We start from the raw sequence: 23,735 nt of genomic DNA on the forward strand, positions 1-23,735 counted from the left end.
TAGCTCAGTGTCACAACATATATGCTTTGCATGTAGAAGGCCCCTGGTTCAATTGCTAAGAAATAAATTGAAGAAGCAAGAAAGGCTAATAAAGGCTCTTCTCTGAAACCCTGGATTCTTGCTGGGTAGACAATACTCAACTACATAGGCTAATGGTCTGTATCTATATATAGCAGCTTCATACATGTTAAGTGTATTACCAAAAAGGCACGTGCTTATCTCCCTGTAAGCCAGTGATTTTCAACCTTTTTCATTTCACAGTACACTGAAAAGGCACTCAAATTGTCAAGGTACCATCAGTTTTTGGACAATTGACAACAACAACAATAATACAGGTATTTATATACCGCCTTGCTTGGTCGTCAGATTTCTCCTCAGACTTCTCAGAATTCAAGGCAGTTTACATAGGCAGGCTGTTCTAAATCCCCGTGGGAATTTTTACAATTGAAGAAAGGTTCTATCTTTCAAGAACCACAACATTTCAGATGGATCTTTCTGATCTGGTATCACATTCTGGCCTCCAGTTTCCTCCCACGCAAGCTGACAAGCAGCTCCTTCATCTCTCACATGGAGGGCAGCCAAGATGCTTCTTCGCTCACACCAAAGAGCAGGTGGAATAACTCGGCTCAGCTTGTCAGCTGCTTCAAGGTCTCACCATTCACGGTGCCAGTGGCCTTGAACTAGCGACCTGCGGATGTTATCTTCAGGTAAACGAGGCTCTACCCTCTAGGCCAGACCTCCTGCCCTTGACAGGAGGTCAACACAACATTGACACACAACATTGACAGCAGGGACTTGCATCCCTCAGTGGCCCTAGTAACACAAATGTTCCTCCCCCAAACTCCCACAGCACACTTGTAGACCATCCACGGCACACCAATGTGCCATGGCACAGTGATTGAAAATGGCTGCTTTAGCCCTGGGGTCACCAAGGGGTAGTGGTGGGTTTTTTTCTGCACTTAACAGTTCTCATTTTTGTGAAAACACACTCACCCTCCCACCCACCCACCTCTACCTATGGATCTTCTCTGACATACTACACCTCATTTGGTAGCATACGTCCAAGTGGAGACAAGGGGTGGGAAGCTTCAAAAAGGAGTGAATAAGTTCTGGCACAAGCCATTACCATTGTATGCACACCCTGCCACCACCTTCCCAACCACAAGCGGGACAAGAAGGCAAACAGCCAGTTCCCTGCTGCTGCTCTCTGATAACCGCTGTTCAGTGGAAAGCTGTCTATGAACTTCAAAGGTCTATTTAGCCATTATGGCTAACAAGTGTGAGCCCCCTTTCTCTCCAACCATCATTTTCTGGTGTCTTTCTCAGCTAGCATCTACAAGATGCCTTTGAACTGTTCTCTTCTGTGGCCTTTAACTTCAGGCTTAAACCACAAGATTCACACATCCTGCCCAAGTTATGGTTCGTTTAGAACCTTTCAAATTATTCTTTTTCTCTCTTCCTGGGGCAGGATGAGAAGTGCCCACAGAAAACATTGGCAAAAGCCAGGATCTGAGCATAACTTGGTTGGGAAAAATATGCTGTTGCTTCCCAATTTCCCGATATATCCTTCTGCATACCTAGTTAGTCTCTTAGTATGCAGGAACCTCTTCATTATTTTGGGTGGCACATTTTGTCCACAGAGTGGTACACACTCAATCAATTTAGGTTGTTAAGTGGTACATATTGTAAAATAAAGGGTACCCAGGGATGCTAACTATGGAAGGACCTATCCTCCATGAATCTCTCTAGCCTCTTTTCACACCATCACATCCTGTAGCAGTGCAATGTGTTAATTATGGATTGTATGAAGAGGTCATTTTTCTTGTCTCTCCTGAATCTACAACCAATGTCATTGTTATATGAGTGAGAATGTCCACTTTTTCCACCCCATGCATCTGTCACAAGAGTATTCCTGCGAGTCCACTCCCACAACTCTTTTTATAAAAACTAAAAGTTCCATACAGACCCTGTTAGACTTAGCAGCTACTAATTGTGACATCAGCAGCAACAGTAACCACTGTGAGGGCTAACCAGAGTTCTTTCTTAACTCAGGATCTGATTTATTTTGTGTCCTGTGAGGATCAGGGCTGGTCCAAGATCTCCTGAGCCAACATGCCAAGTGCTGTCCCTCTGGATGGTGAGGGAGGGAAAGGGGAGATAAAAGGGGACTTAGAGATGGCAGAGAAATTAAATGAGTTCTTTACATCTGTCTTCACAGCAGAAGACCTCGGGCAGATACCAATGCCTGAACGGCCCCTCCTAACCAAGGAATTAAGTCAGATAGAGGTTAAAAGAGAAGATGTTTCAGACCTCATTGATAAATTAAAGATCAATAAGTCACCGGGCCCTGATGGCATCCACCCAAGAGTTATTAAGGAATTGAAGAATGAAGTTGCTGATCTCTTGACTAAGGTATGCAACTTGTCCCTCAAAACGGCCACGGTGCCAGAAGATTGGAGGATAGCAAATGTCACACCTATCTTTAAAAAGGGAAAGAGGGGGGACCTGGGAAACTATAGGCCGGTCAGCCTAACATCCATACCGGTTAAGATGGTGGAATGCCTCATCAAAGATAGGATCTCAAAACACATAGATGAACAGGCCTTGCTGAGGGAGAGTCAGCATGGCTTCTGTAAGGGTAAGTCTTGCCTCACGAACCTTATAGAATTCTTTGAAAAGGTCAACAGGCATGTGGATGTGGGAGAACCCGTGGACATTATATATCTGGACTTTCAGAAGACGTTGACCAGAAGTGATTGTGAGGAGCTCCAGAAGGATCTCTCCAGACTGGCAGAATGGGCAGCAAAATGGCAGATGCGCTTCAATGTCAGTAAGTGTAAAGTCATGCACATTGGGGCAAAAAATCAAAACTTTAGATATAGGCTGATGGGTTCTGAGCTGTCTGTGACAGATCAGGAGAGAGATCTTGGGGTGGTGGTGGACAGGTCGATGAAAGTGTCGACCCAATGTGCGGCGGCAGTGAAGAAGGCCAATTCTATGCTTGGGATCATTAGGAAGGGTATTGAGAACAAAACGGCTAGTATTATAATGCCGTTGTACAAATCGATGGTAAGGCCACACCTGGAGTATTGTGTCCAGTTCTGGTCACCACATCTCAAAAAAGACATAGTGGAAATGGAAAAGGTGCAAAAGAGAGCGACTAAGATGATTACGGGGCTGGAGCACCTTCCTTATGAGGAAAGGCTACGGCGTTTGGGCCTCTTCAGCCTAGAAAAGAGACGCTGATTGAGACATACAAAATTATGCAGGGGATGGACAGAGTGGATAGGGAGATGCTCTTTACACTCTCACGTAATACCAGAACCAGGGGACATCCACTAAAATTGAGTGTTGGGCGGGTTAGGACAGACAAAAGAAAATATTTCTTTACTCAGCGTGTGGTCGGTCTGTGGAACTCCTTGCCACAGGATGTGGTGATGGCGTCTAGCCTAGACGCCTTTAAAAGGGAATTGGACGGGTTTCTGGAGGAAAAGTCCATTATGGGGTACAAGCCATGATGTGTATGCGCAACCTCCTGATTTTAGAAATGGGTTATGTCAGAATGCCAGATGCAAGGGAGGGCACCAGGATGAGGTCTCTTGTTATCTGGTGTGCTCCCTGGGGCATTTGGTGGGCCGCTGTGAGATACAGGAAGCTGGACTAGATGGGCCTGTGGCCTGATCCAGTGGGGCTGTTCTTATGTTCTTATGTCCCCCTGCTACTGGCCTCTGCTACTCCCACTAAGTTTTTGCTCAGCACTCTCCTCCTTCCCACATTTTGTCTTCTTGTCCCCCTCTTCCTTTTCCAATCCAGGGATGGAAAGAGAAGGAGGAGTGGGGGCAAGCAGGCAGACAGAGGTGGGTGCCCCCATCAATTTGCTGCCTGAAGCGACCACTTCAGTTGCCCTCATGGATGGGCCGGCTCTGGTGAAGCTTAGTTTTTAAGAACAAGAGGCTTTAATTATTTCTTTGTTTTGCACAGCCCAATTCAACCATGCGCACTCAGAAGCACATCCCATAGATTTCCGTCAGATTCACTTCTAAGTAAGCATGCTTCAGACTGCAGCCTTAGATATAAAAATGTATTTGGAACAGCAGAACATTGACCAGAAATTGGGATCTTGAAAAACCACCCCCTGAGAACCACAGAAAATGAGATTCCACCCAAGCCGGTGAAAATGCAGTTTTGTGGTTCAGTTAAGAACTCCATATTCATGGTGCATATTCTGGGAAACAAAGCCATCACGTGATAAAAGTTAGCAATAGTCACTGACAGATCAACGAGTGTTTTCGTACTCTTTGTTCTACATTCTGGGGTAGGGAGGCACACGCCCCCCCTTTTACTCAGAAATGTCTTCTCAACATGCTATCAAATTACCTACAAGACGCTCAGCTCTATTAACATGATTGGTAACAAATGTGTGTGCAACAATTGAAACCTGCTTTCTCTGTTCGAAGTCTTGCTGCTGCTAGTTCCACCTTTCCGAAAAGTTAGTTAAAAGGAGCAAAGCAGCCTATAGTTGTCTAAGTCCTATTGGAAAACTGCAAGCCACATTAATTGAAACTTTAAAAGACAACGTGAAAGGCTCATTGTAAAAAAGAGTGCAGTTCAGGCAGAATGAACTATACAAGGCAGTGTTTCTCAAACTGTGGGTTGGGACCCACTAGGTGGGTCGTGAGCCAATTTCAAGTGGGTCCCCATTCATTTCAATATTTTATTTTTAATATATTAGACTTGATGCTACCATGGGATGTGACTGCATTTGGGGAAATGTGACAGACCTGTACTTTGAACAAGCTACTATGTATATTCTTTTAACAATGATAGTAAATGGGACTTACTCCTGGGTAAGTGTGGGTAGGATGGCAGCCTAGGATTGTGAAAAGTTTTTCTGCTTGATGATGTCACTTCCAGTCATGACATCACTTCTGGTGTGTCCTGACAAATTCTCTTTCTAAAAAAGTGGGTCCCAGTGCTAAATGTGTGAGAACCACTGAGCTAAAGCATTACTGTCCATTTGCTTCTTTCAGAGCAAAACACAGTCTATATTACATGTGTGCCCTCGGCAGCCATGGTGACACATTCTTGGAGCACTCTGTGTTGAGGACAGGACACTGATGAATATTGCTGAGTTTGGTTTCCTTGAGATGGGAGACATAAGGACTTTTAAAGCCCTTTACGGCTCGGGGCCGGGGTATTTGAGGGACCGCCTCCTTCCTTATAATCCTGCCCGTACTCTTAGATCATCTGGGGGGGCCCTTTTGACTGTGCCGCCTCCAAGAGATGTGAGAGGGGTGGCGGCCAGGAAGAGGGCCTTCTCGGTGGTGGCCCCTGAACTTTGGAATACCCTTCCCTTAGAATTGAGAACTGCTCCCTCTTTGCTAATATTTCGGCGTGGACTGAAGACCTTTTTATTTCAAAAAGCTTTTAATTGTTGACAGGCTGGCTGGCTTTCTCTTTTTTCTCTTTTATATTAGAATCCACGGGGCTTGTTTTAGATCTTTTAAATATGTGCAACTGTTTAAATTATTGTTTTTAATTGCTATTTTTGTATTTTAATTGTTGTAGGCCGCCTTGTGTGCTCATGGGGCAAAAAGGCAGGATATAAATTAATAAAATAATAATAATAATAATAATAATAATAAAATAATAAGGTGCCTTTTGTAATGTTTACAGAAAGAGCATCTGAAAAAGGATAGCCTCCAATGTGTTTCAGCCAACTCACAGCACTCCTTCATCATCACTTCCAAAAACAGCTGTTTCTTGTGGCCTCCCATGTGGCCCTGTCTTCTCCCTTCAGCTGATGGCAGAAGCATCCCCTTCTCCAAGCTGTGATTAATATATCATTCAAACAGCGTCCCAATACCTGTGATATCCCTCTCTTGACAATGAATTCCCATTCATTCCCATTTGGCAGAACTATCCAATCAAAATTATTAACCAATAGTCTGCCTAACAATGAAATGGTTAACAAATTAACAGCAGTGATCCACATTAACCAGTCAGTTCTTTGCTTGAGTGCTTCTGGCCACATTGGATAATGCTCCAGGGGTTTCTGAAGCCACCCTGTTAACCAAGGTGGTGTGATTGATCGCGAAACAGAATACTCTCAGTCATTACATGAGTGAAATAAAAGGTCAACTTGACTTTGAGAAACCTTCATACAGACTCTTGAAGGAAGAGGGAAAGTAGGGAGATGGAATTATAGAGTTGGAAGGGACCTTTGAGGTCACCTAGTCCAATCTCCTGCTCAGTGCAGACAGCTACAGCATCCCTGACAGGTGGCTATCCAGCCTCTACTTGAAAACTTCCAATGTGGGATTGCCCACACCTTCACAAGGTGTACTGGCCCAGTGCTATATGGTTCCCTGTGTCCAGCCTAAATTTACTTCCCTGTCATTTCAACCCACTGCTTCTAATAGAAGAAAATTCCATCATAGGTTAAGTCACAATGACTGTATGCAGCTTCCGGGATTTAGAGGTAGCCTGTCTCAGAATGCCAGATACAAGGGAGTGACAATAGGATACAGGTATCTTGTCTGTGTGCTCCCTGAAGTATCTGCTGGGCCACTGTGATATACAGGAAGCTGGACTAGATGCTCCTAACCCTTGACCTGATCCAGCAGGGCTCTTCTTGCATTCTTAATTCTGCCCCCAGGAACCACAGATACAAGTCCGTCCTCTCCATCTTCTCCACCACAGATTTCCTAATAGTTGAAGATCGTATCTCCTTTTAGCCTTCTCTTTTTCAGGCAAGAACAAGAGCTGAACTAGCCTCTTCTGATCATTTCTGGAATCAATAAATCAGAATAGGATTGCCTGTTGCTGCTTCTTGCTCTTCCACCAGGTTTGATCACAGCAATGGCACTGGAGGAAGAGATGAGCAAGTAGGATCAGAGAGCCAAATGATGGGCCTGGCCAGGTGGCAGGCCAGGAGGAGATTGTATGGTGATGCAGGGTATGGTGCACCCCTCATCTTTTCACCACTCTGCCCCAACCCATCATTAGAAACAGTTCTTTGGCTAGCCTCATGATTGGTCAGACCCTGCATGCATTTTTTATACAGGCATGCCCTGGTATCTGTGGGGGTTCCAGAATGAAAGCATGGATACCCAGGGATGCCCCACCCCTGCCCTCCAAGGGTGAACCTTGCCTCCTGAGGATATTCTAAGCCCCACAGAGGCCATGCACGTTCATCCACGTCCTCTGCAAGCCTCAGAATGACTAATGAGAAAAAATGCAACTCCCAATGCAACTTTCATCAAAATTGGAAGTGACGTTTTTAATGCCTTATAAGGCATAGGAAGGCTCCAAGGATCTGAAACCGTGGTTAACTGAAACCACAGATATAGACACACTTTATAGTATCAGCATTAATTATACTATAATTCACAATACACTGCATATGGTGTACACAGAAGCAGTTGCTTGACCCAGTTAATTAATGAATTCATTAATGAATTAGACCAAGTGCTCAAAATGTTCCCTTTGAGCGATATACTGCTGACACTGTTGACTAAAGGATCTGCAGATATCCACCAGCGTGTGTGCTGGGATGGTTCCACACATCTCTTCAATTGCTCCCCTTAGATGTTTGAGTGTTGCAGGTTTTCTGCAATGAATCATGCATGAATTAGAGCTCCTGAAAATGTGTGTACATTTATACGAGGATCAGCATCTCTTTCAGATTTTTCTCCTGAAACTCAAGCCCCCAGTGCCTCCACCTTAGCAACCTACCAGACACATGAGCCGGTAAATCTAATGCTAATTAAGTAAGTTGTCACCATGCACCAGACAACCTGCCTGCCCTTTCATTTTAAAAGGCCATACGTATAGAAATCAGAATCAATTATCTCAAGTGTTGAAAAATTGCTGGGAGGGAGGAAGACAGAAGCAGCATGCTGGTTCCCAACCAAACAATACTGTGCACAGTAGTGTCTACTGTAGAAAAGAAAGAATGGGATTCTCCCAGCACAATCCAGGAAAGAAAATTGCATGAGACCCAAGCAAAGAGGATGCGTTTCCCCAGCAGGCTAACTGCTAAAATGATGCATACCTGGATGGAGAATTGGCAAACCTCCCTGGGATGAAAGAATGAACCTCTCTCTAGTTATTTCAGGGGCAGCATTCCTTCCAATCCAGCCAATAGTAGATTGCTCCTTACATTTCAGTGTTGTCATTTAAAACTTCTCCCTGAAAACTGACCAGACTTGGGCTCTGGCCCACAAAAGCATGTGCTAAAATAAATGCTGCCGCCACCACTTTGAATAGTAGATCTAAAATGGCAACCAGCAATCCACTCTGTGGATTGTAAGGCCTTTGAAACATTGTAGCTAGTGTTACAATGTTGCAAAGGGCCTGATGGGATTGGGCCTGCTTTTCGGTATAGGTATGGCTGCCATCAATGAGATGAAATAAACCTATTCTCGATAACAGTGAATTTATACCAGGGTTTTCATCTCCCCACATCCACGGCAGAACTTGGTGCCCTCCATAAAAAAAAAAAAATGAAATGCAGGGATCCAACACATTCAACTTCCCTGCTTCACCCACACCGAACAGTGAGGGTCGATAATGGAAAAGGTGTACTGTTGAATTTACAACTCATCATGCCACTATTGGGAGGTGCACAGTTGAGAAAACGGTGACACCATTTGCATCGCCAAAAGGTAGATATGGGTTAAATATTATAAAAGTGCTCCTAAATGTAGGACTAGCTGCTCATTTAAAGGTAGGCAAAAACCCTCCATTATAGGTTTTTAAGAGGTGGGTAGATAAACATCTGTCAAGAATAATTTACCTACAATAAATCCCTCAGTTCAGGGGGCTGGTTTAGACTATGCTCAGATTCTTCCAGGTTCGAGCTCTTGATTCTGTTATTCCTGTTAGTACATGAAAAAAAGGCTTAACTTTCCATTAGCCACCATTGCACTCCATTGTACTTTTCCATTATACTGCCATTTCCAGTATAAACAGGACAAGAAAAATCCTTGAAGCATATTCTTATATCCCCTCTTTCCCGTAAAGGAAAATATATCTCCCTGCTATTAGTCAGATTCCTTATTTTATAGCACAATCTTTTGCATGTCTATTTGGAAGTAAATTCCATTGTTTTCAATGGGGTTTACTCCAAGGAAACTATGTGCAGTATAGGATTGTCACCTTACAGCCCAATCCTATCCAATTTTCCAGTGCTGCTGTACCTATGGGATATGCAATGCTTCTTGTGTTGGGGGTGCAGTCACAGAGGCCTCCTTAAGGTATGGGAACATTTGTTCCCTTACCCTGGGGCTGCATTGTGGTTGCACCAGCGCTGGAAAGTTGGATAGGATTGGGCTGTCAGGTAGCTACATTAAACTCTCCAGCCTCTACTATTCAGTATCCAATTTAGGGTCCAATCCTAGCCAACTCTCCAGCACTGGTGCAGCCGCAATGCAGCCTCGAGGTAAGGAGCAAATTTTCCCATATCTTGAGGAGGCCTCTGTGATGGCCTCCCCACCACAGGATGCAGCGCATGCCCCATGGGCACAGCTGCACTGGCATGGGAAAATTGGATAGAATTGGGCCCTCAACTGGCAGAACTTTGAAATCCTTATTGCATCCTCTTGGAAACAGGTTCCATGGCACTCCTTAGAACTTCCTTTCAAGTAAGGTTGATGACTTTTTGTTACTAGCAGCCACACACACAAATCATCATTCACAATGTTCACTCTAACCCTTGTACCATATTGCCAGTTAGGCAAGCGAAGCCTGACTGGGACAGATAAAAAGTAATGGGAAACCTATTTGTTTGGCATGCTGAAAAATAAAAGTTGGCTTCCATATGCACCTAATTAAGGGATTGGAAAAGAGTAAACAGCACTCTTCAGATGTTCCTACAACTTAATGAGAATATACTTCAGCAGGCAGTTACAGAAGATTTTTAACCCCCAAAGGGTCCAGAAGGATTAAAAGGGCATGTGGGACACCTCGAAATACAGTGATCTCCTGCAATATGCCACTATTGATTGCAACTCCAAGTGTTGCTTTTCCTCCTTCACCACAATCTTTTAACATTAACCAAGAGAGTCTTCTGAATTGTACACAGATCCAAGTCTAAATGGCAAAGGCGGTGGGGGGGATGCAGAGATGCTTTCTCATTAGCACTGCCTTTCACGAGAGGTCTATCAAAGTCCAAGCGTCCCACCAAGTATTCAACAGTCAGCGCAGAGTAGTTTTATATTTAAGCCAAGTGTCACATTTCTTCTTGAATGGTGGCTACCCATCCTGAGCCCTTGGGAAAGGGTAAGACAGAAATGGAACCCCAAAACAATCTGCTTGATGTTCAGTGGCAGTTCAGTAAGTGCCCTTTTTGCCCCCAGCACAGTAAAGCGCAGTAAGGCAATGATAGAGGATCTGCACCTGCTGAATTTCAGTAACAATGGTATAGCTCAAGGATATCACTTGAGCATACAGTAGGCCACTGTGAGATAGAGGAAGCTGGACTAGATGGGCCTTTGTCCTGATCCAGAGGGGCTCTTCTTATGTTCTCAAATAAAAGAAACCGGGCATTTTAACACTCCTTTCCTTCTGTTCCCAGGTTTTTAGTTCCAAGACAAAGAAGTGTGGCATTAATTCTTTTCTCTTACCTGCTCTACAGAGGCTATATAAATAATGGGCCAATCCTATCCTCCTCCCCCGCCACCACATCTAGCATTCCGATGGCTGGGAGTGCTTGACAGCCACCACAAATGGCCCGCTGGCAGTGTGGGGAGACATGTTTTACCAGCTTGCCAGGATGAGGATGGAACAATCCAGCACAGAGCGACAGCCAAGGACAAGACCAGCCTACAACCACAGGTTGGTGGAAGAGGAGGCCCAGATCTCAAGGCAGTGGAACAAAGGCAAAATTAGGGTAGGGTGGGGCAGAGCAGAACAGGGCAGCAACAGGGATGGGAAAAGGGTGGATTGAGTCCAAGAAAGGGATGGGTTCAGTGGTAGCAGCAGCCACTGAATCCAAACACCCTTCCCAGAATTGAGCTCACAGCACAGGTCCACAGCACAGGTCCATGTGAACCTGCATCAGCAATTTCACTAGCTCAGGTCCAGTTAGACCTGCCCACTCTATCTGCAAGGAGTTTTAAACTGGGTGGGGAAGTGTCCAAACATTAGCAGTGAGAGAAGTGTTGCCTATTTCATCATCATTTGCTACTGTGTGTGGATCTAGCCTTGGCACCAAGCAAACTTTGGCTAGGAACAGGTTGGAAGAAGCAGTATGTGGTTGATTTTACAGCAGCACAAAGAAGAAAAGTTTCAGTGCCCGGAGCACTGAGCATCAGGGGGCACACACAGATGCTTTGGCCTCCTCCAACAGTTGGCTTTGACATCTACTTCGAGGAGCCCCACAAATCTGGGTGTTAAGAGTTCTGGGCTTTTGTTTCAAGAACATTCCTCAGGTAGCACCAGATGGAAGATGCTGACAAATTGCTTCATCTTTTATGTTTGGTCAATGCAGCAGGACTGACTGACAGGCAGAGGAAAACCATACATATGATGTCAGATGCTAGAGAGTCTCTCTGTCAGCTTTTCACCAAGCTCCAATAACTTGTCTCTCTTTAGAAGATGTGGGTGGAATACAGGTCTCTAGGAACTTGTGCTAAACCACAAAGGCTGTAGATGCTAAGAGGATCACTCGAGATACACTCAGGTTCCTTCTCTATTTACTACCCACTACACTAAGGGCGTAATCCTATCCTGTGTTGGGACAGGCAAGCCAAGAGGCTTGTGCTGTATCCAGTGCAGGATAAGGGCCCAAGGCGGCTCCGCCAGAGGCAAGGGAAAACTTTTCCCCTTACCTCCAGGTAAGGCACCTTTCCCCCTATCTGTCTCCTCGGACTTGTGCCACCTCTTGAGGTGGCACAAGTCCGAGGAGAGCGGAGCAGCTTCAAGATGCTCCGAGCTCCCTGGGAACAGGGGTTGGGATCCAGCATAAGTGCTGGATCCAAGCTCCACCTCCCGCTCCCCGCCTGCCCCTGGAGCCGTCCACCCTCCCCCCACCTAGGAATGCCTCCCTCCCACCTCCACTCCGCCTCCTCCCTGCCCACCCCAGAGGCTTGTGTCGGCCCAGCCGGGCCAATGCAAGCCTCAGCAAGGAAGCCAGCATAGAGGCTTGTGTCAGCCTCCATAGGCCAATGCTCCTCTGAGCGCCAGCCCAGCTTCCTCCTGAGGAGGCGCAAATGTGCCTTACGGCATGTTTGCAACCCTCCTGGGTTGGCGTGAGGGACTTGCACTGGTCCATGAGTGCCTCTGGATTGCGTCCTAAGTCTCCTTAACACACAAGATCTCTCTTTCCTTCCTAGCCACTAGACTACCTCCTGCCACATACAGGTGTCTTAAAAAATGTGCACACATTTAAATGAGCTCTAACTCATACCTACTTCACTGTAGAAAGCCTGCAACACTCAATCATTTAAGGCAGTGGTTCTCACACATTTAGCAACAGGACCCACTTTTTAAGAATGAGAATCTGTTAGGACCCACTGGAAGTGATGTCATGACCAGAAGTGACATCATCAAGCAGAAAATTTTTTAGGAATCCTAGGCTGCAATCCTACCCACACTTACCCAGGAGTAAGTTCCATTTACTTTTATGGTTAAAAGTACATACAGAGTAGCTGGTTAAAAGTACAGGATGTACAACATTTCCCCAAATGCAGTTACATACCATAGGAGCATTAAATCTAATATATTAAAAATAAAATATTGAAATTAATGGGGACCCTGAAACTGGCTTGCAACCCACCTAGTGGGTCCCGACCCACAGTTTGAGAAACACTGATCTAAGGGAACAAACTGAAGAGGTGTGTGGAACCATCCCAGCACCGAAAGATTCCTTTGTCCAGTGGTTATCACACATTTAGCACTGGGACCCACTTTTTAGAATGGGAATCTTCCAGGGCCCACTGGAAGTGATATCATCACCGGAAGTGACATCTTCAAGCAGAAAAACTTTTAACAATCCTAGGCTGCAATCCTACCCACACTTCCCAGGAGTAAGTTACATTTACTATCATTGTTAAAAGAACATACATGGTAGCTTGTTAAAAGTACAGGTCTGTCACATTTCCCCAAATGCAGTCACATACCACGGTAGCAACAAGTCTAATATATTAAAAATAAAATATTGAAATGAATGGGGACCCATTGCAAAACCCCACGCACACTCTCTCAAAAGCAAACCTTGTTCTGCCCAAAAGGGCTTATGTGGAAGGAAGCATGCTTGAAGTTGCAGCCTGCAAAGGGTTCCTCAAAACACACTGATCACACTTCTGGTGGAGAGTCAAACTAACGTCTTGCAGAGTGAAAGGGCATTCATTCCTCAAAAAGGACAACAGAGAGGAGGAGGGGCAGGCATGTACCTGGAAAAGAGCCAATATTGAATAGCAAAGGGCATTCACACAATACTACCAGGGTGAAAAGGCATGCTCTTTTCCAAGATGTCCTCTTTTTCAGCCTCATGTCCTGGAAAAGAACGTAAATGTCCTCCTTTTCCCTGTGAGCAGGCAGCGTAAAGCCTACTTGGAATTAATAAATTATATGTAGTATAGTTTTTAATTTAACAATAAGTAATATAGTGTTTAAATTAACCACATGAAATCAATAAATGAGTGTTTTTAGCTTTTATGCTGTTGTGTCCTACATTCTTCTTGGATGCCCTATGTTTTGGGGTGCCCCATCCCCTTTTGCGGTTATGACATCTGATCACCCTGAATACGACCCCTCAGCAAGCTTCATGGATACATCACTACTACAGCAAGACAGTGGGTAGAAGGGGTGGTGGCAACTCTGCCAAACCTTCTCCGGCCTCACTCAGTATTTTGTTGAGAAAAGCATGGATCCACTTAACCCACTGGAAAACCAATATGGACCTCTAGGAACAAGAGAGCAGTACTTTTTAACTGCCCTACCCCTGGACACTTAAAAAGCAAGTCTAACACTCTGCAGCAGCCCAATCCTATACACCAGTCGTTTTCAACCACACACACTGGTGTGCCATGAATGGTCTACAGGTGTGCCGTGGGAGTTTGAGGGAGGGTCATGTATTGGGGAGGGTCATGTAGGGTCATTTGGGGGGTGTGAGCCCCCCACCAACAGCGTAGTCCGTCAATTGTCAAAAAATCAATGGTGTGCCTTGACAGTTTTAGTACCTTGTCAGTGTGCTGTGAGACGGAAAAGGCTGAAAATCGCTGCTGTACACCTCGACTCAGAAGTCAACCCCACTGATGTCCAGGAGGTGTGTTCCAAGGGCTTGCCAGGCAGCAAGTTCCATCCAACTCAACATGCACAGCCTCCTGCTGAAATGCACCGAAACGACGACCACTTGGACACATGCTCGCTATGTTGTGTGAAGAGGCCACAGAGGTTGCCTAGGGGCTGTAAGGCTGCAATCCTAGACAATACTGAAAGCACACACCCCCTTGAATTCAAGCATTCCTGGGATTGAATTGCACATGAAAAGTCTAACGTCCTCCAGGTACGCTTCCCAAAGGGGGGAAAAAAGACACACTTTTTTTTTTTTAGAGGAAGAACATCCAGCCAGTGAAGCACTATGGAGCTGATGAGCATGAAAGAGAGAAAGGGACAAGGAGGTAAGGAACTTACTTTCCTAGGAGCCGCATAGGTACCCAGCCCAATCACAGGGATGCTGTTCCCATCATTGAGAGGCAATCGGTGGTGCTCAGCTGTGAGATGGATCATGATGCACTTGCAGAATTCGCTTTTGCAACCCTTCGCATGCACCAGGCTCCTCCGAGAGAGAGGGGGGGGGGAAAGGGGACGCCTCTTTTGTGTGATCCCAACGTGGTCCCTGCGATGACTTCTCCTGTCGGCAGAGGGCGCGGGCGAGCAGGGAACGAGCGACCAGCCTCAGCCACGCTCAACCTGCTCTGGGCTACCTCGCCGCTCGCCATCTGTTTAAATAGGAGCCGCCCCCGGTGGTGGGCAAGTGCGATGTCTTCTTCATCGCTGGAGAAGGCTGGAGGGACTGGCTGAGGGTTACCCCGCCTGGCATGGCTGCCCAAGAGGCAGGTTGGTCTCCAAAGGAGAGAGAGAGGCTGGAAAGCCACTGGGAGGAAGGCATACATTGTCCCAGCAGCTGCTAGAAGTCCGGCTCATCGGCTGCATGGAGCATTGATGTTCATGATGTTCAGCAGCATCTCTGGACCAAGGTCCAAGCAGGTCTGGTACGCTGCGAGCCTGTCCATGCCTACCTAGGAGGAAGCCCCATTGAAGTCCCAGCCACACTTTCCTGGGAGTAAACTGCATGGACTGGAATGGGACTTACTTCTGAGTAGACACGCACAGGATTGGGCTCTCACTCCGTGCTGTTATCCCTTGTTAAGGAGCACCCTGCTTTATCCTGTATACTTTTTTCAGCTCTTCCTAGGACGAGGCCATCGCATTTCCTGCCATCGGACTCTCCTCCTGCTTTCCATTGTTCCCCCTTCGATACTCCTTCCAAAGGAGAATTACACTTCAGGCATCCGAAGGTCCTTTGTTCTGCTTCAAGAAATGCCTTAGGCGGCAATCCTATACACACACACACACACTCCTTGGGGGAACTGAACACAGTGGAACTTACTCCTGAGTAGACATGCCTTAGGGCACAACCCTAACCAGGTCTACTCAGAAGTAAGTCCTATTTTGTTCAAGGGGGCTTACTCTCCGGAAAGTGTGGTTAGGATTACAGCCTTAGTGTGGTTGAGAGGTCCTGCAGCCCTCTGTTAGATTTGCTGCTACAGACTCTCTCTCTCTCTCTCTCTCTCTCTCTCTCTCTCACACACACACACACACACACACACACACACACACACACACACACACACACCTGCAAATGGAAACCTGAAGTGGCAGGACTAAGAAGATAAGGAGAAGTCTTTGCTCTTTGTGTGCTGTTGCAATGGAGAGGGGAGGGAGATCCCAAGCTCCCTTTGTCTGGACACAGCTCCTTCCAGGCTGTTCTTGCCTTACATCCTCGCTCAATGGCCTGATCCCAGGCAGAAAGAAATCCCAATGAATTCAATGAGATTATTATTTTTTTTTACTTCCAAGTACACTCGTTTAGGATGGCAAACATGAGGGTGATTTCAGAGGCAACTCTGGCATTTCTGCGTCCTTAATGCACGACTTTTTTTTTAGCAATGGGACCCACCTTTTTAAATGACATTCTGTTGGGACCCACCTAGGTTTACTAGACTTTTTAAAAAAAGGAGATATAGAAAGAAATAATAATATTTATTTATAATAATCAGAAAAAGACCCTCAAACATTTATCTCCCTATATACGTATATACATGCTTGCAAACCAGAGGAACTGAGCAGCTACAGTGTCTGATTTCTGAGTAGCTTAAGGCAATTAAGGCCCAGTCCTATCCAATTTGCAGCCCCAAGGTAAGGGAACAAATGTTCCCATAAGGAGTCCTCTGTGACTGCTGCCCCACCACAAGATGCATTGCATGCCACAATGGCACAGCAGCACTGGCACTGGAAAATTGGATAGGATTGGGCCCTCAGTTATCTGATTTTTTAATCTGATTTTTTTTAATCTTATTTTTATCCAATTTTGGGGGGACCCACCTAAAATCAGGTTGTGATCCACCAGTGGGTCCTGACCCACAGTTTGGAAACCATTGTTTTAGTAACAAAAATAAAACAAGAAACTTTGCTGGTGGACACTGAATTCCACCTGCTGAAATTCTCTCTTCTGCACGCCTGTTAATGATACAAGGGCCTTCTCTTCCTTTGCAGTTGTTGGCCACTGTACCGGCACTGCTACCAAAGAGGACAGAAGTTCAACAGGTGTAGCTGTCCCCCATTATGGAGATGTAGTGCTGTACCTGAGGGATTTATACTATGCCATACTACAGCAGTCCTTCAATCATGGGGCTCAAGGTGAGCACCCATAAATAAATCCACAGCCCCCACCCCTGACTCAACAACAACAACAACAACAACAACAACAACAACAACAACAACAAGGTATTTATATACCACCTTTCTGGTCATTGGATTACTCCTCTGACTTTATTCAAGGCGGTTTACATAGGCAGCCATTTCTAAATCCCTCAAGGGGATTTTTACAATCATAGAGGTTCTCTCTTTCAAGAACCAACAACATTTCAGATGGATCTTCCTGGTTTGGTCTCACTTCTGGCCTCCAGTTCTCCCACGCAGGCTGACAAGCAGCTCCGTCTCTCACATGGAGGGCAGCCAAGACGCTTCTTGCTCACACCAAGAGCAGGTGGAATCACTCAGCTCGGTTTGTCAGTTGCTTCAAGGTCTCGCCATTCAAGGTGCCAATGGCCTCAAACTGGCACCTTCAGATGTTATCTTCGGGCTAACGGAAGCTCTACCCCCTAGCCCAGACCTCCTGCCCAGACTCCCTCTAATCTTAGCCACATCATGGCCCCATCAAAGCCTTCTGAAAAGGAGTTGACAAAGTAATTGTTGCAAGTCAGACCCCCTCTAGCCCCCCCCCCCAAGCCTCATTAACAGTCAAAGACATTGCAGCTGTTTCAGGAATAATAACTAGCAACCTACCTGGCATTTGAGAAGAGATTGAGGACCAGCCTCAGAAAAGGAGGCTAAAGGAATTTTAGGCACTGCAGCTTTTAATGGACGCACAGGACAGTGTCTTTTTTATTGTGGCACCTAGGCTGTCAAACTCTTTACCCACAAAGCCCAGCTAGCCCCTTCCTTGCTGGTCTTTTGCCCGTCTGGTGTGCTGCTCTTCATGAGTTGTTGATGCAGAATATCTGTTCTCCTCCAACTGCTTTTGCTGCCATGAGACTGTTTTCTGCTAGTGCGCTTCTCAGTTTGGCCCTCTGCTCCTGTGGTTTTGAGTGTTGTTTCATTTCAATACATGACTTCTAAAAGGACTTGGGAGACCTCCAGGAAGAAGTGCGGCGTATACAGGTGTCCCCAAGTATCCCAGATTCTGGGGATCATCTATGGATCATCTGTGGCTTCGCCTATCCAGGGATCCAGGGGTGTGTCCCCCTTGCAAATTACCTTCTCATTTTCCATTAAAAGCTATTGAACTATGGGTGCTTCTTGCTTAACTAAGGAATTCTTGCTTAATTGAAGAACATGGCATGCAGGCAACCAGCCTGCATGCTAGAGGGAGACTAACCAAACGCTAACAGGAAGCAGGAACTGTCCTGCTTCCTGTTAACATTGGGTTAGTCTCCTCCCTGTAGTGTACAGGCTAGTTGTTAAGCAAGAATATTTCCAGGCTAAGCAAGAAACGTCCGTGTTTCAATCTCTTCGAATGGAAAAAAGGTAATGTTTGGGGGCGGAGGGCTCTGGATCTGTAGACAGGTGAAACCACAAATACTGGATCTGTGGATACATGGGGTGTGGGGGCTGCTATTTATATAGGGTTTCCCTGAATCTGTCGTTTCAGTATTGGGGGGCAGAACAGAATCCCCACAGATATGAGGGCTGCCTGTATATTTCATTAGGAATAAATATAACACAGAATGGGAAAACATGCCATGTTGAACTCTGCTCCTCTACATGACTGGCAAGGATACTGTATGTACAGATAGCCTTCTCTTCTTCTTCTGAACTTTAAGAGAGAAGCATGCACCAGGTCAGCGACACTGAGTGCTTGCACATGTTGTCTTCTCCCCAGCCGGGCAGCCAGCCAGAAAGAGTACGCTGGGCATGGAGGAGTGGCATGGAGTGGAGGCCCTGACTCCTCCCCCCACTTCCTTCTTCTGGTCCTCACCTTCCTGCTCTTCACGATTGGCAAGAATGGAGGTGGTCAGCTGGGCCAAAGCAGAACAGGAGGCATATGCAGGGGCAGCAGATGAAGTGTTTTTGAAGATGACAGGGAATGGGGCAGGGGGCAGCTATGGAAATTGAGCGTGGGTGGGTGAGGGTGCTGTGCTGTGAAACAGAATCAGGGGAGAGGGTCTGCCACTCAGGCACAGAAAGGGTTTGGACTAGGCCTGCACAGAGGCAAACATCTGGGTACTCATTTTACCAATCTTGGAAGGATGGAAGGTTGAGTTGACCTTGAGCCGGCTACCTGAGATCCCAGCTTCCTCTGGGATTGAACGCAGGTCGTGGGGAGAGTTCTCGGCTGTAGTATTACAACCTACCACTCTGCACTACATGAGACTCACTGGGGAATAAGGCAGATTACAAATCCAATCAATCAATCAGGGCCCAGCTCCAGGGCCAGTTGAAAAGCAGGCAGCCTCTGGAGCCTGAGCTGTCCGTGCTTTGTTTTTTATTTATTTAATTCTATTTCTCCTCACCATCAGCTTAGAAGACAGGGTAACTACCATGTGCTACCCCTTTAGGAGAAGGCCCTTACACAATATGAAGGTGGGGGGGGGGAGAACAAACCAAACATTATTTCCTACTTGCTCACAGCAAACACCTTGTCACACTGAAGTATTAGGGTTGGAAAAAATCCCATGTCACAGAGAAGGGGTTGCCAGCAGACATGCAAAAAATGGATCATCATGCTAGTCATTGGGCTAATGGCATTTGTTTCATCCTGGGCCGAGCAGTGGGGGAGGAGCCTTCGGGGCTCATGTGCTCATCATAATCCATTTAAATGTGTGCACATTTTAAATGGCCCATTGTCTGCCAGAGACTGAGCTAAAGAAGCCTAGCTGTGTGGCGAATAAAAATGTCAAATTAAGCATGATGACAACCCAACCCTACATGCTACGTTATATGTGGTGGGGCTGTGATATCTGTATTAAGGGACAAAAGTCTGGCTTCAGGGCTGTCCTTTTCCAGAGGGAATCTTCCTTTTTGCTCCTGTTATTGCTGTGCTCATTATTTATGTGAGTTTGCTGCTTCTGCTTTCAGGAACATGTTACCTTCATCCTTTTGTGCTGATCATCTCCCCTTCCCCTTCAGATCAAATCTGATCAGTCCATTCCCTCTGCCCTATAATCTTAGGTGACGTGACTCCCACTCACAGTGCCCCTTTCAGCTAAAGTCACAATCCCTCCCTTTACTGGTCATCAAGGGAGAATCTGGACTCCTGCACTAAAGGCCGTCTTCTCTGGCGGAGTCTCCGCCTCTCTCTCTTCTCCGCCTTCTCAAATTTAAATTATTTGTACTGTCAAGGAGAAAGCCCCACAGAGCCATCTCCTCAGCTGGAAATGATGCATGGAGCATCATTCTCACCAGGGATCCTGGAACTTGTGGTCATCCCAAAATCTCCCATGGACTTGCTTGAAGTGGGCAGCGTCACCCCTGATTCTGCTCACCAGCATTTGAGCGGCAGTGTTTGGCTGAGAGCCCTGTCCCCACTTTGAATATTTACCCTACACCTAAAATAATATATTGCTGTTTGAGTACCAGGGACATGCACTGTTTCCACAACAGAAGCACTTCCTAGAAGGAAGTTCTCTGATCGCACATGACAAAAGAGCAAGAATAACGCAGCACTAGTTGTCCATCAACTCATTTGCTAGAAAGGCTATGGCACTCTCTTGATCAAACCAGAGTAGAACCTGGCACTCCATGCAGAGGTTAAGATACTCTCTTGATCAAACCAGAGGCTAAGGCAATCTCTTGATCAAACAAGATCAAACCTTAGCACTCCATTCAGAGATTAAGGCACTCTTTTGATCAATCCAGAGCAGAAACTGGCACTCCATTCAGAGTGGAGACTGTACTGAATTTCCCTGAAAGAGTGGGCCTGAGATCTCCATTCTTAGCACACAAGTGCTTATTATAATTTTCATATTTATGACAACACAGTGGAAAGTTAGCTACCAGGATTGGTTCCAGGGTTTGGCCAAGTAGGACACTGGCGAAAGGACCATGTCCATCAGAAGCCCATGAGACCAGCCCTTGGTACTGGTAGGATACAATATACCATTAGGGATCAGGCAGGGGCTGACCTGGAAGCCCAATGCCAGGGTTTGCCCCAGGACCCCTGACATTGGCACTTGCATCATATGCTATGGCATTGGTTCCCAAACTGTGGGTCTGGGACCTGCCATTGGATCATGACCCAATTTCTGGTGGTTTGCAAAACTGATGGGATAGATTAGCCTATGTGCGTGAAGGGTTAAACAAGCTGCTACTTGCGGGGGAGCACTCCTGCCTAATTACCGTTATAGCCACACTCTTTGGCATTTATAAATCAGGCAGCAGCTTCTAAGGCCTCTAAAAAATTTGGGAACCACTGTGCTATGGGGCTGTGATATTCTGCAGTAAGGGATTAACACGTGTGCAGTCCAAACTAACTCCATCTTGGTTTATCTTGGTTTCTGATTGGCATGTCAGAGAGCCAGGCAGGACCTTTGCCCTGCAAAGAGGTGTGATTCATCCACATCTGTATGCCTCCTTTCAGCCAAGGTTTTGCAAATTTGGGTGCTCCCTCTTTATGAATCCTTGCCCCAAGCAAGCACAAGTCCTTCCTGCAGATTAAGTTTCAACTGCCTTTTTTCAAATTCCTGGGCCAAGAAGCCTCTTCCATCAAGACCTGAGCCTGGGGGCAACATTCACCTGGCCATGCTCAGGATTGGGCTCCCAGTCTACTAATTATTTTGGTTGCCCTTTTCTGCACCTTTTCCAGTTCCACTAGATCCTTTTTAGATGTGGCAACCAGAACTGGATGCAGTAGTCCAGATGTAGCATTTCCATCAATTTGTACAATGATGTAATAATAGTGGCCATCTTATTCAGAATCTCTTTTTTACTTGAAGCTGCAGCCTCAACACGCCAGCCACCAGTGCTGACCCACCATAGGATCTGGCTCTAAGTCACCCACATCAAGCGGGTTATAGATAGCAATAAAAGGGATGTTTATTAATTGAGGGTAGCAGGCAAAAGGGGTAGGAAGTAATGACAAGTAAATGCAAAAAGGAAAAGAAGCTTGGTGACAGAGAGCCTGGGTGCGATTCTCTCAAAGTAAAGGCAAGTAGGCAAACCTGCCCAAACGCCACCCTGGAAGCTCTGATGCACCAATCTGGTGCAGCCTCTCCCGTCCTTGCCTCATGCAGAGTGTGGCAGGGCAAAGGAAGCCCCTCCCCTCAACACAACAGAGTGGCTGCATCCCCCAGGGTTGGCATCCCATGTGCAAGGCGATGGCCGACCAGTCCCTTGTATTTTCAAAAACTCCCACTGGTGAACTAACTGCTGTTGATGGCCCTTCTTAAACATTTGTGCAGAACATTCAACTTGGTTGTGAGCTTTTTTGGTACATGTATGATTTTCTCACAGCCTGTTATTGAACTGTTGGTATTATGTGCTGCAATGAATAGAGACTGAAGTGCTCATTGATGCTGACATAACGTTACGCCTTGCTGTTTCTGTTTCATATACTGGGCTTTGAGCACACTCTCCCATGTGGAAAAGTGGCTCACAAATGAACTGTCTAATCTAATTTGCACTAATGACTCTTGACACATCTTGTGCCCAGTGAGGATATATTATGTGAAGACATTCTTCCTCTTGGTTGGCAGTGTGACACAGTAGTTAGATTCTCAGGTGTAGACCTGGGTTCAAATGGCTTCCCTGCTACCAAGCTCACTAACAGCACAATCCTACACATGTTGGCTGAAGAGTAATTCCCACTGTGTTTAATGGTCTTACTCTCATTTAAGTGTGTATAGCAGCAATTTTCAACCACTGTGCCACAGCACCCTGGTGTGCCACAAATGGTCTGCAGATGTGCCGCAGGAATTGGGGGGAAGGTCATATATTAGTAGGGTCATTGTGGGATGTGAGCCCCCAGCATGCAGTGCAGTGTGCCTTGCCAATTGTCAAAAATTGGCATTTTTTGATGGTATGCCTTCACAATTTTAGTGCTTTCACAGTATGCCATGACATGAGGTTAAAAATTGCTGGTGTATAGGATTTCGGTCTGAATGAATGCTGCCCTGAACTCCTTGGAAGAATGTGAGAAAGCAGAAAGTGAAGGGCAGTGCAATCCTAACTTGCGCTGGAACAGGCAGGCTGGTAGGCCTATGCTATTATATCCAGCGCAAGTTTGGGGCTGGCTGAGGCTTGGCCCGAGGCAAGAGAAAACTTTTCCCCTTAACCCCAGGAGAGTCGCAGTGGCCCCAATGGGTCTACTCAGATCTGCACCACCTAACAAACTGCGCCACCTAACAAGGTGGCACAGATCTGAGCAGAGCGGAGCAGCCTGGAGCTGCTCTGGGTTCTGGCCCTGCCTCCCACTCGCCTGCCCACCCCCAGGCCTGCCCTCCTCCCACCCCAAAGCGCCTCCTCCTCACCCCCTCCCCACACATCCCTAGAGCTCTGTACCAGTTGAGCTGGGCTGGCACTAACTCACCTGCTGCCACTGCCGCAGAGGCTGGATCTGACCTGCATGGGCTGACGCACCTCCATGCACCAGCACAGCTTACTCATGCTTTATGGTACGTTTGTGACCCTCCCAGGCCGGCACAAGGAAAATGCGCTGGCCCAGGGCAGAGGATTGTACCCTAAATCTGCATCTGTTAGATTGGATGTATTTTGAGGGAGTGAATTGTTTTAATTCACAATTCTATCTTCTGTCGTGGCCTGCTGCAGACATCTGTCTTTCAAGGCATGGTTTTATTGACCAGCCTTCCACTGCTGGAAAACAAAAGACCTGTACCTGGTGGGAAAGGAGCTAACTAGTGAGAGTGAAGGAATCTGATATCTGCTTCTTGATGGCCATGGGAACCAGATCACTGAAACAGGCGTCGCTTGCTGACTCAAAGAGGTAC

At 46.4% G+C, this 23,735-nt stretch overlaps 1 protein-coding gene across 1 annotated transcript in view; it reads right to left on the minus strand.

Annotated features, from left to right (window-relative positions):
- Nucleotides 1-14,736, minus strand: part of AKR1D1 (aldo-keto reductase family 1 member D1) — a 55,127-nt gene extending 40,391 nt beyond the window's left edge. The window contains exon 1 of the mRNA XM_066633199.1: nucleotides 14,641-14,736. Within this exon, the coding sequence (XP_066489296.1) occupies nucleotides 14,641-14,736 (96 nt within the window). The remainder of the gene's footprint in view (nucleotides 1-14,640) is intronic.
- Between the last annotated feature and the right edge of the window lie 8,999 nt (nucleotides 14,737-23,735).

The sequence above is a fragment of the Tiliqua scincoides genome, chromosome 7, assembly GCF_035046505.1.
Source record: "Tiliqua scincoides isolate rTilSci1 chromosome 7, rTilSci1.hap2, whole genome shotgun sequence".
Taxonomy (NCBI): domain Eukaryota; kingdom Metazoa; phylum Chordata; class Lepidosauria; order Squamata; family Scincidae; genus Tiliqua; species Tiliqua scincoides.